This window comes from Amblyomma mixtum, chromosome 6 (genome assembly GCF_055824585.1).
Source record: "Amblyomma mixtum isolate Tamu chromosome 6, ASM5582458v1, whole genome shotgun sequence".
Taxonomy (NCBI): Eukaryota; Metazoa; Arthropoda; class Arachnida; order Ixodida; family Ixodidae; genus Amblyomma; species Amblyomma mixtum.
This window is the reverse complement of record NC_143017.1, coordinates 45,387,779-45,406,414: the sequence shown is the minus strand read 5'-3', so window position 1 is coordinate 45,406,414 and position 18,636 is coordinate 45,387,779. Positions and strand designations below refer to the sequence as shown.

General features: G+C 46.8%; 1 protein-coding gene across 6 annotated transcripts in view; it reads left to right on the top strand.

The window, feature by feature from the left end:
* LOC149338955 (phosphatidylinositol 4-phosphate 5-kinase type-1 alpha-like) overlaps positions 1-18,636 on the top strand; it is a 73,648-nt gene that overhangs the window by 15,678 nt on the left and 39,334 nt on the right. For 5 of the 6 annotated variants that reach the window (XM_089547829.1, XM_089547827.1, XM_089547828.1 and 2 more), the window contains exons 6-12: positions 506-658; positions 725-1,024; positions 4,954-5,034; positions 6,635-6,716; positions 8,014-8,128; positions 9,439-9,571; positions 17,825-17,912. In XM_089547829.1, coding sequence (XP_089403955.1) covers positions 506-658; positions 725-1,024; positions 4,954-5,034; positions 6,635-6,716; positions 8,014-8,128; positions 9,439-9,571; positions 17,825-17,912 — 952 coding nt within the window. The remainder of the gene's footprint in view (positions 1-505; positions 659-724; positions 1,025-4,953; positions 5,035-6,634; positions 6,717-8,013; positions 8,129-9,438; positions 9,572-17,824; positions 17,913-18,636) is intronic. The other variant, XM_089547826.1, reaches the window with a different exon arrangement.

The window sequence follows — 18,636 nt, the reverse complement described above, 5'->3', positions numbered from 1 at the left end:
ACAGTGCTGGAAATGAATGGAAGACTACAGGGGCGGACACTGAAGATTGAATGAGAGCTTGCTCAACCCCTAAAATGGAGGGTGGGGTTCAGTGCTGTCTTAAGAACATGAAGGCTTTGAAGCCGTATGAGCAGGTTGACAGGGTGCTTGATGTCGGGTATGGTGGGAGTCATGTGTAAGCTGACTGGTTGCTCTGTTATGCAGTCTACAGTGTGGACTAGCATGAAAGAGAAAGCTTGTACGTATCACTTCCAACTAATCATTGTGCTCGAAATTTAGGTTGCGGTGTCCTTTGTCAACATATACCCGTTAGTTTTGGTGTTGAAGAAAGGTTTGCAATGCTTTCTGCTGCTCTGGTGAGAAATGGAAGTGCCTTTGGCCTCCGTTCAGTGTTTAGTCGTCCTTCTGTGTTGGGTGAACTGTGCCTGTGGGCTAGACTCTGCGTTCGTCATCAGTCTGTCCCGAAGGTGATGATGGCTCACTGCCCCTTGACGGTGCATTGCAGATGTCCTTGTGCCACGAACCCATGAGGGAGCTAACGAACCCCGGTGCCAGCGGGAGCGTATTTTACCTCACCAACGACGACGAGTTCATCATCAAGACGGTCCAGCACAAAGAGGCGGAGTTTCTGCAGAACCTGCTGCCGGGTTACTACATGGTGAGTTCCTCATCAGTGAAGAACGCAGTAGTAGTAGTGGCTGATGGCGGCCCGTGTTGTGTGCAGAACCTGAACCAGAACCCGCGCACCCTGCTGCCCAAGTTCTACGGGCTGTACTGCTACCAGTGTGGGGGCAAGAACGTGCGCGTGGTGCTCATGAACAACCTGCTGCCCTCGGTGGTGCCCATGCACCAGAAGTACGACCTCAAGGGCTCCACGTACAAGCGCAAGGCGAGCAAGCACGAGCGGGGCAAGCGGTCGCCCACCTTCAAGGACCTCGACTTCCTCGAACACCACCCGGATGGCATCCTGCTCGAGGCGGACACCTACAACGCGCTCATCAAGACCATCCAGAGGGACTGCCGGGTGAGGGCGACACAGCACACACACATGCTCACACACGTACACATGCACTCGTCTCTGGCGATGGATATTCAAGGATTCAAATCTATATAGGTTGTAGGTAACACATGCCAAGTGTTTTTGCACTAGCATTTAAAAGAGTGATGTAATCGACGATTGAACTTTGCGCTTCTCCTCAATGCACCGGAGAGGTGCAGGGGAAACTCAGTGTGACGTCACGGAAGGTATGATTTCAAATTACCTCTGTCGTCAGCCACACCCTGCCCTGACGCGTTAGAGGCTGCCAAACAACTTTAGGCAGGGTTGGCCTTCGGTGGCGTTAGTTCTTTTTTCCTTCAAAGCAGGCGTTTGTGCATTGGAAATGCACCGATACCTTTGATGACGTCATCATGCGCCCCCCACTTGGCGTTGTGCACTGGGGGTGCACAACGCCAAGTGGGGGGCCCCGCATTGTGGGGGGCCCCGTGTGGCCCTGACGCGTTAGAGGCTGCCAAACAACTTTAGGCAGGGTTGGCCTTCGGTGGCGTTAGTTTTTTTTTCCTTCAAAGCAGGCGTTTGTGCATTGGAAATGCACCGATACCTTTGATGACGTCATCATGCGCCCCCCACTTGGCGTTGTGCACTGCGGAGAAGCTTGAAGGGTGTCCGGAATTTTAATAGGCAATTACTTCACTATTTCAAGTGCTAGCCCAAAAAGACTTTGCATGCTTTACCTGCAAGTTCTACACATTCGACCCTCTTAAGCTCGTTGATTTCTAAAACCTATGTAGTTTCCCTTTAAGGAAGACACACACAGACAGGCGCTGACTTACAACTAAAGGTTTATTACTCGGAATGTGGAAGTAAATAGATCAGGCTCCAAACAACAAAAAGAAAACATGGGGGTGATACACACTTGTACATGCACACAGAAAACCAAAATGACACAGCAGCATTACTTCCCTGCAGATAGAAATTCTAATTCTTTGGTTGACAACGCTCAGGAGGGACTACTGACACATGCATCAGTCAGCATGTGTCAGTAGTCGTGTCAAATGTGTCAAATCGCCTGGCTAAAGGACGCATGTGTTGTAGTCCCTCCTTAGCACTGTCAACAAAATAATTAGGATTTCTATCTGCATGGCAGTAATGCTGCTGTATCATTTTGTTTTTTTTTTTGTGTGCATGGACAAGTGTGTATCACCCTCATGTTTTCTTTTTGTTGTTTGGAGCCTGATCTGTTTTCTTCCACATTCCGAGTAATAAACCTTTAGTTGCAAGTCAGTGCCTGTCTTTGTGTATCTTCCTTTAGTCGTTGTCTATTTCGCGCTGTTCTTCTTGAACATACCATACCAACTCGCGCAAGCATCAGTCTTAATGGGGATATACGCAACCGCAAGCTAACATGTTAAGGCTAAGGTTCCAGGCTGGGGTTCCAGGCTTGTGCGGCCGTTCGCCTTTTTTCACAATGTTTGCACAATTGCAGTGGCCCTCCAACGTATCAAAAAACCAGTTTTAGCTCATTAGAAAGAGAAACCTATCTAGTTTTTAATGATATGCACTGCGTGAGTAGCAGGTATTATTGGATAGATGGGCACTGATGATATGAGCACGATTTATACGAATTTGATTTTGGGGATGACGGGAATGGGTAAAAGTCCCCGTCCGTAGTACAATGTGCAGATTTCAGATGTTCCGAACATGCTCCCGCGCCACTATGGATGATGAAGTGCTCAATCTGCCACTGCACCTTGTAGCACTATACTGCGTTTCATGCATTGCAGGCAACACTGCCAAAGCTAGCGCACCTGTTCGCACAGACTGTCTCTGCCCCGAAAAGTAGTTCGCCGTACAACCAACAAGCATATTTCATTGTGGCCAACTTGTTTGTCTGCCTTCCTATGGTGTTCGCCTTGTTCTTTCGCTCTTCCATCCGCAGTAAGAGGGGACACTGGTCGTTGAGACCAAAAAATGACCAAAAAATCAATTTTCAGAAAATGACATTTGTGGAATCTAAGCTATTATCCTCCAACTGTACCAATTTTTTCCTTCAAGAAATCAACATGTTGACCATAATATTAAATTTAGATCATCGTGTGGGCCGAGTTTGTGCAGCAGCAGACAGTTTAATGGCATGAAAATTGTGGACCTCTGGCTGTCTTCGTATGCCTATATCTCAACATCTAGGACAGATAGAGATGTAATATTGTTTGCTAAGGGAAGCTGAAGGCACAGTGTGTGCAATAATCGAAGCAGATTTGTTCAGTCGCACTTCAAAAGTTTATAATTTTGCAATGTTTATCGATGGATTACATTCACACCTTGAACATTGATGTTCCAAGTGCTGTAAAATTACTAATGAGGGTAAAATGGAAAAATGCTTTTGATTATTGCAGTCTTTACTCACCATACTATGTAGCCATGGATTAAAAATGATTTTTTATTGAGCAGTTTTTTTTTGCACAGAGGTACTAATGAATGGCTAATTAAAATGAATTATCTTGTGAACCGACTAATTTATAAGAAAGGTAATTTCATTGTTGAAATCAGTATAAAAAACTGAGCAAGGTGGTACAGTTTCATTAGGATTAGACTAATAATAACGAAATTAGGTCTAAGACCAGTGTCCCCCCTTAAGCTGTTGCTGGCTGGTCCAGATTTCCATCCTACTTGAAAAACCTGAATGAGCGACCCATTTTTGTGGATTTGTTCGTCAGCTGTCTCCCATCCTCTTTTAAGGTTCAGAAAGCAACTGTCATATCAGCTAGGGCTATCTGTCTCTTGTTTTTTATATTTAGGCAACTTTGAGTGGAAACAGCAGTCTTGTAATTGACTTTGTTCGGCAATTTGTTAAGTTAAGTTAAGGACAACGCAGTGAGCTATGGAAAGAAAAATGATAGGTGTAACGTTAGGTGTAAAAAATGGTAGGAAAAATGATAGGTGTAACGGAAGCGGGCGGAGTGGGTGAGAGAACAAACGCGGGCTAATGACATCCTAGTTGAAATCAAGAGGAAGAAGTGGGCTTGGGCAGGGCATGTAATGCGAAGGCAAGATAACCGCTGGTCCTTAAGGGTAACGGAGTGGATTCCAAGAGAAGGAAAGCATAGCAGGGGGCGCCAGAGAGTTGGATGGGCGGATGAGATTAAGAAGCTTGCGAGGATACGGTGGCCGCAGCTGGCGAAGGACAGGGTTAATTGGAGAGACATGGGAGAGGCCTTTGCCCTGCAGTGGGCGTAGGCAGGCTGATGATGATGTTGACTAGCACCACTCAGTAGCCATGCTGTGTTGGGTGGCCCTTCTTGTTCCCACAGTGGCACTCTATGATAGTTCCTTTGCATGAGAAAGGCCATTGCACAAGTGTTTTGTGCAGCAGAGGCTAGGTGGGTGTCATGTATTGAATGGCTCTCATGTTAGCAGGGTGCATGACAGATGACTTGGTGTTGGTATGTGTTCTTGGGTGAAAATGTCTGTACCTCTCGCACTTTCATCATCTGCATAAATCCCAAGACGTTCACTCAAAATAGCGTTAGTAGCATGGCCATTGTTGCATCCATATTTTCCAGTGTAGTACCCAAGGGAGCTGTAAATTTCCATTTTTTTGCAGTAAGATCTGGAATGGTCCAGTGTTTCTTCAACTACAAAGTTACTGAGAAAGCTGTATAGCTTTCTTTTGTAGCCTATGGCTGCGCTCGGGTGGACGTCAATGAGTAATTACTCCCTTATTACAAGATCTGGAATAGACTCAAGGCCAGCATTTCTCTCATAGGAAGAGAAAACTAAGTCTGGTCATATTGTGAATTTTTCAGTTGCTTTTTGCCCACACTCTTGCAGTAACAAAAAGAGTGTCTTTAGTTGTGTCCTGTGCTCTTCTCGTTACAGTGTGTTTACATTGAAGAAGATTTTTAGAGCTGCGTAGATTGTGTTCTGAGCCTTGCCTTCCCTTTGCCTTGCAGGTTTTGGAGAGCTTCAAAATCATGGACTACAGCCTCCTCGTAGGCATTCACAACATCGACCAGGCGGCGAGGGAACGAACAGTGAGTCCCCCTTCTGCCTGCCTGCCGCATGCATGTACAGCTGCGACACCCCAGTTACTCTTGTGCAGGGTCAGGTGTAAAGAGATACTCGGGGCCGCATCACCCAGTCTTAGTTTCTTGTTTTCAGGAGGGGACCCTGTCCTCTGAAAACCAAATTTTTATTAAGAGGAGGTGTGGGCAAGAAACTGCGTTTAAAAAAAATGATTGTTCTTTTTGTGTTTTGTATTCTTTCAAGCCTCTTCTTTTATGTGTTAAAAAAAATCAGAGCTGAGAATCGACAGTAACTTAGTGAATAAAATGCATTTGCAGCACTTGCAGTGACTTGGGAAGGTGCGAATGTAACCGAATTTTGCACACGCGGCCTTTTTTCCACCATTGCATTGGCCGCTGTGGAATTCGCGGGGATTTGTAGGCCGTAACCTTTTCTCCAAGAGGCCACTTAGAGGCAGCATCATATTCTTGCTGAAACTATGCAAAAAAAAAAAAAAATTCATTTCCCTGCCGAAATCAAGCGTTGTGACTGACCTTTTAAATTGTGTGATACGATCGGAGCCCTGCCATTGGCTGCGATCATTCCAACACGCAGCTGGATCCGTGTATTCTTTCTTTGTTCTATTGCCATTGATCTGTATTGGAATCTTTTTCTGGAATAACGAATGGTGCACTATTCTTTCATAGTTCATTGAATTATGCTTGAAAATGTCCTGAATGGGAAAACTAAGGGTCGGTATTGGAATCTTTTTTTCTGCAATAAATAGCGAATCGTGCACTATTCTTTCATGGTTCATTGAATTCTACTGTTCATTGGGAGCAGTACAAGCTATTTTTTAGTTTTCTCTTATGCTCACTGTTATGGCTAGAATGTGCACCAAAATGCATTGTTTTTACAAACGCATGTTGTGCAAAGAAATCAACTAAATGAGCTATCGAAAAGCTAAAAGCAGATTGTAAAGAGCAGCTCAAAGTCTATAAACGATGAAATTTTCATTGACCTGTCACAAATATTAAAGAGAAGGTTTTCAGAGTAGTATCTCCCCATAATGAAGTGTCATTTATGCAGTGTTTGGGAAGCATATTTTTGTGCGCTGATTGTAAACAAGTCAATTAATTGCGCGTAAAACAAGCCTGTGTACATTTATGGAACATGTTATGTAATTTTTTGGAGAGAGCTTTTAAGAAGTTGTGCCGTAGGGAACTTGCTGAAACGCATGTCACTGGTTTGTCTTGACGTCAAGTGATGCATTAAGGGTAAAATTATCATCATGCCTATCATAGAAGCGGAGTTATCATCGTGCCTATCATAGAAGTGAAGTTACGAGATTTTGAAGTTGCCACTTCAGATGTGGGAAGGTTTGTCTCCCTGTTTCTGGAGTAGCAACTTCAAAACCCTGTCACTCACTTGCCTTCACTTGCTTATTTCTTGCAAACCCATTAAGCAGCAGACTGAGGTTTTGAGCTTTGCCTGTCTTGTCTGAAATAGCTGCACTTGCAAACTTTGAGTACAGTTATGTCTAGGACCTTGGGCACACCGCGGGTGTAGGGTCACGTGTGAATGAAGTGCCCCTTGCACTGCTGTGATGAGCGCACCTGGTGTGCGTAGGAGCAGCAGCCTCCGGGTGCCAAGGAAGAAGCGAAACTCAATTCAGCCGGCTCAGACGAGGACTCGGGCTTCAAACCCACAGGTGAGGAGGAACCCATTCCAAGCTGGGCAGTTTCTTTTCCGCCCAGCCCGGGGCTTAAATTGTGTATTGGACGCTGTACAGTTTTGTGCTACTAATAAGAACAGTGTGTGTGTGTGTGTGTGTGTGTGTGTGTGCGCGCGCGCGCGTGTGCGTGTGCGTGCGTGCGTGTTTGTTGTTTCAGCATTTTTTTATTGATGGTTGTAGCTTTAAAGCCATTTTTAGTCATCTAATAACACTGCGTTTAGCGTGATATATGTGTAGACAGTCTATTTGCATGCAGACAATTAAAACCCCGCTGCTACGGTGACACACACAAAAACTATAAGCTGCCTATTGGCATTTTCTTAAAAAATCGCGAGTGTGTTTTCGCACTGCATTTGTTTTGCTTATCATTGCTTCAAACATGCGTTTCCCTTGTGTTCATCTCTGTGGTGGTTCTGTTCTTCCTCTGCACCCAAACTGCAAGCTAGTCGTGCATTCTTAGCGGTTTATGCGGTGGAGCCTCTTGTGAGGAGGCTGTGTCGCTGTTGAAACTGAAACCATCACTCCAAAGAAAAAAAAAGATATGCGTTTAAAAATTTGGTGTCTCGACTCCTTTAAAAAAAGCAGTTTGTGGATTCCAGTAGATGGGGATTTAGTGTAGGACTATCATGAAAACTGTGATGACCGCACGTTCGGCAACCGCTTTGTCCGTGCTTTCTTCTCACTGTCCTTTCCACCGACGACTGTTCAGAGCAGTAGCACCCTGTTCGATTTAGAACTATTGCGAGAGCCATAATGCCTCGAAAAATCTTGAGAAGGGCTTCTCATTTGCGGGAACTAAAAAAAAAGTGGCAGGCAGCGCTGTGCAATTTTTCTATGCGTTCAGATTAAAATAGACTTGTGTTTGCAGTGAAAGCATACGTTTGTTTCTTTCTGTTTCACTGATCCTGACAACTTGTACAGTGGAACCCCGATTATGCGTTCCCCATTCATGCTGCGACCCGCGTTTTACGACTTAGTCGTAGTACTAATTCTCGCAGAGTGAAAACGGCCCATTTTATAATGCATGGGGGAAAGAAATGCAATTAATTTTGATAGCCAGAGTAGCGGCCGTGTTTATTAGCCGAACGCACCCAGTGTGCAAGGTTTCTGATTATATGACAGTTTCGCACGATCTCCTATCCCTGAAAGTCGTGTAATAAGGTCCTACTTTATTTAGTTGCTATTGTCTGCCGGTGGCTTACTTGTACTCCATCTCTTGGTGGAAGATGTCCGAAAGTGCACAGAGTTCGACGGAATGATGATGTCTGTGCAGGATCTGGGCTGACGCGGAGCAAGTCCGTAAACCGGCAACGGCTGGCGAACTTCTCCACTGCCATGGAATCTATCCAGGCTGATGTAGAGCCCATTGATCATGACGAGGATGTTCCGTAAGTCATGCCTTTGTCCTTCTCTCTCCCTCTGCCTTTCTGTTCAGTTTTGTCTGTCATGTGCTTTCTTCTCTGAGGCAGTGAGCGTGAAATATGTAAGGCCTTCGTTTTTCAGGTTTGAGGAAGCGTACTTAAGCTAAACCAAAGGAGATTTTGCAGCGAAACTTGAAAAGAGTCTCTATTTTCATGGCCATCCATGTTGACCTGTGTAATTTTCCAAACAACGAACCCAAATCAGTGGCCTGCCAGAAAGCCCCGACGTATTGAGGCAGTTATCAGCAGCAGGGGACATAGCTAGAGAAGCAGTAAGTTATTTGTTGCTGGCATCAAACACATCGCAGCATAGCTGTTTGATATGCCTGAGATGACTGCAAGTCACCTTTTGAAGCTGTAGTGAAATCTCGTTAATTTGACCCTTGTTAATTCGGAAATTCTGACAATTCAAACTAGAAGTGCGGCCCGCCCAAGGTTTGTGGCGTCAGGCGCTCATTAATTAAAACATGGGCGGGCGCGCACCGGTTAATTCGGACAGAGGTGGGGGGAGGGTGGGGGTGTTGCATCAAGCTTCACTCTGCATAGCCAGCGATCAACCGAATAGACCTCCTCGAATCTGAATGGGATGAAATAGCGATGCCCGCGCATCTCAGGCCTGCAGGCTATGTCAGGCACGACGACAGTCTAAAGTCTCCATGGCTGAAATTAAGTTCAGCCGCATAGTTTTTAGTTTTTTCTCCCTGTGGCTTCTCCCTGCGAAAATCCCTTCCTGGGATTGCAGTATTAATAAATAAAATACAGTGCACACATTGGCCAGTTGCGCCATTTTGGATGCTGCTTGGTGCGTCACTGGTCTTATATATTTATTTTGGAATGGCATCACACCATTGTAATGCATAGACATACTTATTTTCCTCACTTTCATCCGTGTGCTTCTTCCATTCTTCTAGTGCACTGAAATGCGCTGTTCACAGTCTATGTGGTGAAGCATCGTGAAAACGCGACGGGGCGAATTGTGAAGAAACGCCGCTGCTACTGCATCGCAATGTGAAAAAGGACACACTTTCTTGTTTCAGAGAGTAGAGGGAAAAGTCGGTATTTAGAGACTCAGAACTTGTTGAATTCTGACAGGCGGTTCTGGACTCGACATTGAGAATTCTGGGAGCTTCTCGTACCACTCTAGTTATCCTGTTTGACAAATGACTTGGCCCATCCGCATGGGACCTTCCCTTTCACTTTTGAGATGACAGTTGGTGCATTGAAAGACTAGAAACAACTTGTGAGCTGTCCCTTCTGTGTTGTTCCTCCCCGAACAGAACCGGTGGCATCCCAGCGAGGAACTCCAAGGGAGAGCGGCTACTCTTGTTCATTGGAGTCATCGACATTCTGCAAAGCTACCGGCTCAAGAAGAAGCTTGAGCACACCTGGAAGTCCATGTTTCATGATGGGGTGAGTTGTCGCCTCCACCTCAGCGGCATCTTGTGGCGAGGTGCAAGTCTGCGAATGGTTTTAGTGCCGCCCTGTACAGCTTGCCGAGGCCAGCAATAGCTGTGCAGGGCTCTCTCTTTGCGGTAAGTGGTGTTGGTGTCATTTAGGTTGCAACTGAACTCCATTGCTTTTGAGGTAATGCGGCAGAATTCTGGATGTGCCTGTGCGGCTCTAGAGACTGTAGGAACACAGGGAATGCTTCTGCGGCAGTTCATAGTCCGTGACTGAATATTGCTCTCTCCATACAAGAGAGAACAACAGTGGTATGATTGTATGATGAAATCCATCCAGCCTGAATCAGCCCTACTTGCTAAATATGGTACTGTATAAACGCTGTAAGGGCCGCATTTTTTTTTTGTTTTTCGGATTCGAGCGCTAATTTTGAGAGTGTGGCCCATACTTGCGACATGGGAGAATATTTTTTTTTTTTTTAAAGCAGAAACGCACCAATCGGGGAATGAGCAGCATTTATTCTGCGTCCAGTCGTCACTCGCGGAGTATTTCAACTCTTGAGCTGGTGCTGTGCTCTGGTGTACGCTCATCCCTCAAGAAGCCGCGCAGCATGCCCGCTGTCAACGCGTAGCTGTTGTTCCGCACTTCCATCACATAGCAGAGCAGCTCTTCTTACAGTTCGGGAAACTCACACGGCTTGCCTCGGAAAGCGTGCTTTTTGCAGCTTGTGTTTTTCTTTTGGTTGCATCATCATCGGATGCACTTCTTAGCCACGTCGAATTTCCTGCCCGCCACACACTTGCCATGTTCGAGAGCTAACTCCCAGCTGTGTAGCTACTAAGGTGCTTGCCTATCGTGCTAAAATTGCGACGCTTGGTGGCAGGACACGAAAGCTACACGCCACCACAATTCCTGTGCGTTTGACAACCACAAAATTTGGAGCTGGTGATACTGATGCTGATATAGATGGGGGAGGTCCCGGTGGAGGAAAAACTTGGATGATGATGATGATGAAGCGGCCTCAGGCTCCATCCATGGGCGACACCTGGAGGAAGCCCCTGTGCGCGTGCGTGGCCTCTGCGATCAAGGGCACCGTTGCTCACAGCCGGAGCTGATCGCGGAGGCCGCACCGCGTACATTATGAAGGCTATTCCCACGTGGGTCATAGAAAGTTTGGGTGCGGCCCTTACATGGATTTTTTTTTATATATATTTCCTTTGAGAAAACAGGGTGCAGCCCTTGCACGCTTGTACAGTTGGACCTCGATATAACGAAGCAGTACGTTTCGGGGGAAAACTTCGTTATATCGCGAACTTCGTTGCATTGAGGTTTTTGTCCTTCAGTGCCGCTAATGAAATTGTGCATTCAAATAACATTGTTATTCTGTTTTATTCCGCTCACGTGCGTTCTTGACGATATTACAACCGATTTTAGAAGAAGCGACAAGCAAATAGAGCGACATTAGTAGTTCAATCAAGCTTCGTTACCTCGAAATCGCAAATCTCAAAATATTGCTTCAGTTGAAATGTTCTGTAGAGCCGAGCAGCTCCCCGCAGCGCCGTGCATTTTGTTACCCATTACCTTGCATTGTTTTCTCAGCAAATTGCGGGCATCGCGAAATCTTGACTGAGAGATGGAGATAAATGCCGCCATTGAAAAATTAAAGCGAGCTTCGCGTGTTGCTGCGAAGACATGCCACGAAGCGTGCGGCATCACCGAAAACGAAACCGAGCGGCGCGGAAATCCGTTAATGGCGTCAAGCAACACTGCGATCCATCACGTGCTCTCGCGGGGGCTGATGGGAATGGGACGTGCAAGTAGGAGGCCCCGCAAAATGGCGCAGGTGGTTAGGCTGGCTTTGTGCAGCGGATGTGGTTTGGGGCGCGATTTACTGACTGTCGACCGAACAGGGCATAGCGGAGGGCTCCGAAAATTACGACCACATGCGGTTTAACCTGCGTTGCGTCACACAATATACGGGCACCTTGCATTTCGCCTCCGTCGAAACGCAACCGCCGCGTCTGGATCAGCTGCCCAGCACCTTAACCACCGCGACCGGGCGACATTGACGCAAGTTCAAAACCGAAGAACCTTTATTGAAACCTTTGCAAAAGGCAACTGACTTCATGACTGCATCAACTCACTTAGTCATGAAGTCAGTTATTTTTGCCTGACGTTTGCTCATGAGCGTCGGCGTGATGAGGCGTTCATAGGTGCCTACCGCTACCAATGCTTGTTCATGCTCATGCACGCCGGCATGCCTCCGCAAAATGTCTATGGCATTGAGCACTTCTGTTGCTGTAGGCGCTTGCGTTGCCTCCTCGGTGCCTTGGTCGATGTCATCACCGTCCTCTACAACGTTTTTTTCTTGAACGCTTTCAATTATTGCCGTATCGTTCATTTCTTCCGTTGTGACAGCATATTCATCACTGGTGATGAAGTCTGTAAGGCTTACATCCTCGGGAACGCCGCCTTCGTCGCTCAGCTGCTGCCACGAATCGGCGAAATCTGACTGTGCAAGCGCCTCTCCTTCGCTCGCTTCATCGTTGTCTGCCGCATCCAAAGAGTCGCACACAGCTTTTATGCCAGCCTTTCTAAAGCAGTTCACAATAGTTTCCTTGCTCGTAGACTGCCAGGACGCAGATAGCATTTCTATGCCCATAAACACGTCAATCTTGGTGTCCCGTTTAAAGCGCATGTTGAGCTAAATTCTCTCGATCATGCGCTTCTTGTAAGAACACTTTACGCTGTTTATCACACCTTGATCCAGTGGCTGGATTAGAGATGTGCAACTTGCGGGAAAAAATTCCAACTCGACGTTTGCAAGCTCCACGTCAACATGATGCGCTGAACAGTTGTCCAGGAGAAGGCAGATTTTTCTCTTCTGCTGGGCCATTTCCTCATCCAGATCTTTAAGCCAGTCGCTAAACAGGGCTCGTGTCATCCACGCCTTTGTATTACTCACGTATTTGACGGGCATCGATCTTCCAGCGAAACAACGCGGTTTTCCACTGACTCCGATAACCAGAGGCTTGCGTTTATCGGTTCCGTCCATGTTCGCACATAGCAACACGGTTAAACGTTGCTTGCTCTGTTTGCCGCCGTGGCAACGTTCATTTTTTAGAGCCAGGGTCCTCTTCGGCAAAAGCCGATAGAATAAAGCCGTTTCATCGGCGTTGTAAATGTCCGCGATGTCATAGCGGGCGAGAATGCCTGGAACGCGGTCACGGAGCCAATCAGCAGCTCCAATGGCATTCGCCTCCGCACTTTCACCACTTATCACTTTGCCAACGATATTGTGGCACTCTTTAAAACGTTGCGGCCACCCGCTGCTAGCCTTAAATTCGTCGCACCCCAGCACACTTGCGAAGTCCAGGGCTTTCTGCTGAAGTATTGCGCCACTCAGAGGCATATTTTTAGCGCGCATTTCCATGAACCACGTGAATGTGGCTTTCTCCACGTCGCCATACGTAGCCGCTTTCAGCCTCTTCCTTGTCCCATTCAGGCCGCTGTCGCTGACAGCGCACATTATGCTGTCCTTCGCCTTTAAAATGGTCGAAAGGGTGCTCAGCGTGACATCGTACCTGTCGGCCACTTTCTTTTTCTTCTCGCCGGCAGCGACTTCTTTGATCATCTTCACTTTAAGATCAAGAGAAAGAACTTTTCTCTTCCGGGGAGCACCACTCATTGTTGCAGAAAAGAGCACCACGATCAGAGCAAGAAACGACTGCCGCGGTGTGCCTTCTCGTGCCAACGACAGCGAGACGCTCTAGGCTTGGATTGGATTGGATTGACAACGTTGCTCTAGACGTGGAAACGTCAGATTCACACGTCTGTGCGCCCGGCACCGCCCGGGGCGCCGCAGTGGGGAAACATTTTCCTCTACAAAAACGTTTTTACAAAATAAAATTTCAATTTACTTTAGAAAGTGGCGGAGTTCTTCCAAAATAGTTTTTCTGTGCTGCCGAAAACTTCGTTGCATCGAAACTGCGGCGCGAAACCACTTCGTTAAATCGAGGGAAAAAACACATGCATTTCAATGGAAGCAAGAAACTGAAACAAAAAAAGTTTGTTGCATCGTGAACTTCGTTCTATCGAGGTTCGTTATATCGAGGTTCAACTGTATACGGTATATAGTTCAGTGTGCAACCATGGCTGAAATTTCAGACTCGTCGCAGTAATTTCGGACCCGTTGCACCTGATGCTGCAATTTCACCAACCTCATTCACGCCGCACATGGTCATGTGATGGCACATGTGATCGCATGTTCGTACCTCTGCCGGAGGAAGCTGTGGCCACAGTCGGCCGTTAAGTGAAAGTTGAAAAACGTTAACGAAGGCATCGCGCATGCGCTAGAAGTGGAGCACGGCATGCCTTCTTATACCAATTGGAGGATGCGGTACTTAGCATTTCCGGAGGGGGCCCTTGCGTAAACCAACCTTGCAACGTTGCGTGTTGTGCTGCTTCGGACGGAGACATGTTGTCAGCATGGGCCAGTGCGCGGAGATGCGGGCATGCCTTCTTTCCTCATGCATGCGCGCTGCTGCACAAAGGAGCAGGTTACTCGTATCCTTCGAGAGAGCAGGTTTGAGGTATTCTTCTGAGGCGAGTACCTTTGTCTTAGTACACGAAAAGGGAGCGGAGAAGCACGGGGAAGGCGTACCCCTACGCCAAGATCGCGGTACCCCTATGCCAAGATCGCGAGTGCAAGAAAATGATGGTGCTTTTCAGGGTGAAGACTGTGCGCCTGCATCAAAACGCTTTGTGGCACAGGCTTTCTTGTCGCGGTACCTAAAATAACTGGCGTTTCACCTCTTGTGATTTCAACCATCAAAGGTGTAAACAAGATATGGTCGGCTTCAAAATTGGTGTCTACCGACGCTGCATATATGAAGGTCCGAACAGACTGATCGCTCCGCTTGGTCATGTTGCTAGTTCTGCATTCTTCTTTGTCATCTTTGTCTTTCGGGCCCTCTGTGCAGTGGGCGTAGCGCAGCTCCCATTGTGTCGTGTTTGCTTTGGCATCTGGGCTTTGTTCCATCACGTGGGCTCCTTGGCGGCGTGTCAGACTGTGCAGCCGTCGAAGGCACAATTGCACGGAAGTGTCAGAGCGTGCATAAGACCACTGACTGCTTCTTCCAGCAGCTTATTTTCCTGTATTCTCGAACTTTAAAATGTTTTATTTTGGCAATATTCAAGGTTTTCGAATACTGTTGCTATTCGCTTCTAGGTTTGAAACGTTCAAATATTCACCCAACCCTAGCAGTTTGAAGGGAAAGCTTCACTGCGGTACCTCTTGCTTCGATCGCGGGGTGCCTAGTTTTGACCTTCAGCTTTTGACCTTTGAGCGTGCAAAAAGCAGTGAGGGGAGAGGGAAAGGTGCAAAGATTCTGAAATTCAAAATTTAACTGCTGATAGCACAGCTTCTGACACGAACGCATTCACAAAATTCTTGCCGTAGGATACCGTATGTACCTGCGTAAGGGCCACACCCCCAACTTGGCAGCTGGTTATTTCTTTTGCAATTCCTTTCGCGTGTCCTAGCGTCATGAGTATTTGTTAGGAGTATGCGTCAGGCATATGGGACCCCTACGCCAAAACAAATATAGACAAGTTGGAAAAGGTACAGAGAATGGCCATCCGTTTTATTTGCAACCATTACAGACGAACAGATAGCGTAACACAGATGGTTAATCTCTTGGATGTTCAGACCCTCCAATCCAGACGCACAGAATACAGACTTAGGTTCTTGTACCTCCTGTACAATAATAAGACGCAGATAAACAAGACTCTCTACCTTACCCCTGCACCTCGAGCGAACACACGCTTTAACCACGGGAAAATCTTAAAAGAATACCAGGCTTGCATCGATTCATTTAAATAATTCCTATTTTCCTACGACTGTGTCCGACTGGAATAGGCTGCCTCAAAATGTTGTCGATTCTCCTGACGAAGTGGAATTCATTGCTGCTTTGAAAAGTTTGAATGTATGACTTTTTTCTTTGGCTTTGTTTTGTATTTTTGGTATTATTCATGTGTTTCCCACTCCTGCTTGGACTCCAGAAGGAGTCTGCAGTATTCCTAAATAAATAAATAAATACCCTACCATCTCTTTTTTTTTTTTCCAGAAGAGTTGACACCAATTTAGAGGAGGGTTCATTACACGAGAGAAAAAAAAAAAAGTCCCACAGATTTTAACGCAATAGCATTAAATGTCCCGTTCTGTGTCAGCGTCACTGTGGTGTTGTGAACAAAAAAATTATCCGACGCTGAGCTGAGGTAGCATGATCCAGCATTAGCTGTGGTTTTTTTGTTTGTTTGTTTTGCACGAAACATTTTGAGGCCAACATACACAGCATAAGAAGGCAAATCCCTAGGTCATGTAGTTTGGTTGTAATGGACATTTGAAGATCCAAAAAATTATAGTTCTGGAGATCAAAATGACATCGCTGTGAATCCCTATTATGCGCTAAGCTTTGATTCGACTAGTAATTTTATGCTCCATAACACACTGAATCGTTTGATACCACTCCGAATATTCTGCGTCAGTCATTGAGGTGGCTCACATTGTGTGTACCAATGGTACCACTCAGTGGTCCAATTCGGCTGTTCGCACACTGGGTATTTATAGGGGGATGAAGGTATAGCAGTACAGTCAAACCCACTTATAACAATACCGCTTATAACAATATATCGGATATAACAATGGTCAGTAGTGGCACCGTCAACTTTTGCGTGTGTTCTGTGGTATTTTCAGCACAACCCTGTTATAACAATTATTGGTTATAACAATGGTATTTCCATGGCACTTCAGTATTGTTATAAGTGGATTTGACTGTATATGCGCACTTGTATTCGGCACTTGAGTGCTGCGTATAACTCGTTGCTATGCAACCTGTTGGGTTACATGGTATGGTACCACCCTGAAACCTGGTGATGGACCACCTGGTAACTGGTGGATACCACCCATGTCTACATATTATGGCGGCCCTGTTGGCCACGTGATATGCAGATTTTGTTTATGCAAACACTAACCACGGTGGCCACCATTTTTAGACCATCACCTTATGTTGCATACTCGCACAACCTGGAGTAACGCGAGCAGTAGAGCTAACGCTCTTAAAATCACGAGCCTGACTCTGGCAGGTGGCTCCCAGAGAACAACCTGGGAGGCAGCGTTATGTACAGCGCGAAAAACGAAGACAGGGGAAGAAACACGCAAACAAACAAGCGCTGACTATCAACTGCACACGTGTGGTTTGGTTTGCTCTTTCTGTTGTTTTGTTGTTTCATGCTTTGTGCGCCTGCGCGTGCTGGGTTGAAGCCTTTATAAGCACGAGTTTTTCCTAATAAAATTTCAGTTGATAGTCAGCGCTTGTTGGTTTGCGTGTTTCTTCCCCTGTCTTCGTTTTTCGTGCTGTACATAATGTTGAGCGTTCACCAACTCGCCCAGTTTTCGGTTCTGCTTAGGAGGCAGGTGGGCCACCAGGTCACGTGACTGGCTTGTCGGCACAACCTGCGCACCAGATAGGGAGCAAACTGCCCACCGTGGCAGGTCGCAGTTGCATTAACAATTGGTCGCTCGGGAAGGGCAACCTGGGCCTCACAAGTCTCCCCGCTGGGAGCACCTGCCATCGCGGGGCAGTGGCGCATCGCTTAACTGCTGTACCACTGCTCCAGGAGGAGTATGATCACTCCCAGTGATCTGTGAATGTAGAGAATGACCCTCTGCATATTATTGGAATTAACTGATTACGCTATCGCGTCATGCCCTTAAGTAAGAGTTAAAGTGTTCCCTCCAGTTTTTTTTTTTTTTTTTTTTTGTAACAGTCGAAGTTTCATTTGATGCGCCCGCGGGCCCACTTATTTGCCTGTCCAGCCGTCCGTTCATCGGCAACAGAAACGCGCAGCTGACAAGTTGCATCCCCGTGCCACCCGTATTCGTGTTGCCGTATTCGTGTATTCGTGTCGTGCCGCAATCCTTCGTGATAGTCAGCGGTGCAGGCCAATCACGACAAGATAAAGCGAACGTGCTGAATACTGGCCCTGAAGGTCAGGTGTGCATTTCTTACACACAAAGTTAAAAGGAACTAAATTTTCAGCGAGAAAAGTGGGGCTGGCTTCATTACGAGTAAATGTGGTAAATGCTTATCCACTTCCTCGTAAGGCCAATGCAGCCGAGTTTTCGTTTGAAGTTACTCATCAGCTTTTGATTTCAGCGAATTGAAAATATATCGAAGTGGCACTTCTTTTTCTTCCCAGGACTCTGTTTCAGTGCACAGGCCCAGCTTCTATGCACAGCGGTTTCAGGACTTCATGGCCAAAAGGGTCTTCAAGAAGATCCCCTCTCGTGAGTACACTCGCACGGGGCCAGGCCCCTCATGAAGGGGGCCCCCTTTCTCACTTCCCCATCCTCCGGTCGTCCCTGTGAAAACGCATCTCTCATCACCATCTCTGTGTCAGATTTGTGCACTGCTGGCCATCCCCTTTTGCACTGCAAGCTTCCGCTATGAGGGTCACAGGTGTGTGTGTGTGCGAGTGCCGCGCTGGCCGATGCCGTTGCAGCTTGAAGTGCGAGAGCAGTGTAGTCAGGAAATTCTGGGGGTGTGCTGTTCCTTTTATACTTATGGCATTATTGGGATAATGCTGACAGTGGCATCCCAATCTACACACCTTCATGTTAATGAGTCATAGAACCATCTTAATTACAACGACCATATCCTGTGGGATTGCAAAATAGAGCCACATCCGGGTGACCTAGTTGCCAATCCTTCTCTCAAGCGGCGGGAGACCGTGCAGGCTAGCTCTGACCCCAGAACCCAAGTTTTGGCGGTGGAGTGGGCTGAGAAAGTTTTTGAGGGCTATGCGCTCTCTACCACTTAACGCGACCTTTCAGCACCAAGCTCTTTCTGACGAATAGAATGTTTAACAGTCGGTCGACTAGTTGATTTTTAATCTCTCTGTTAAGAACCGCGTGGCTGTGGAGTTGACCTCTTCGCAGTGTGTATACCATTCTTTGCTGCTTCCACTAGTGCAGGGACTACACTATAGCCATTGCTCTTCGAAGCTGGCAT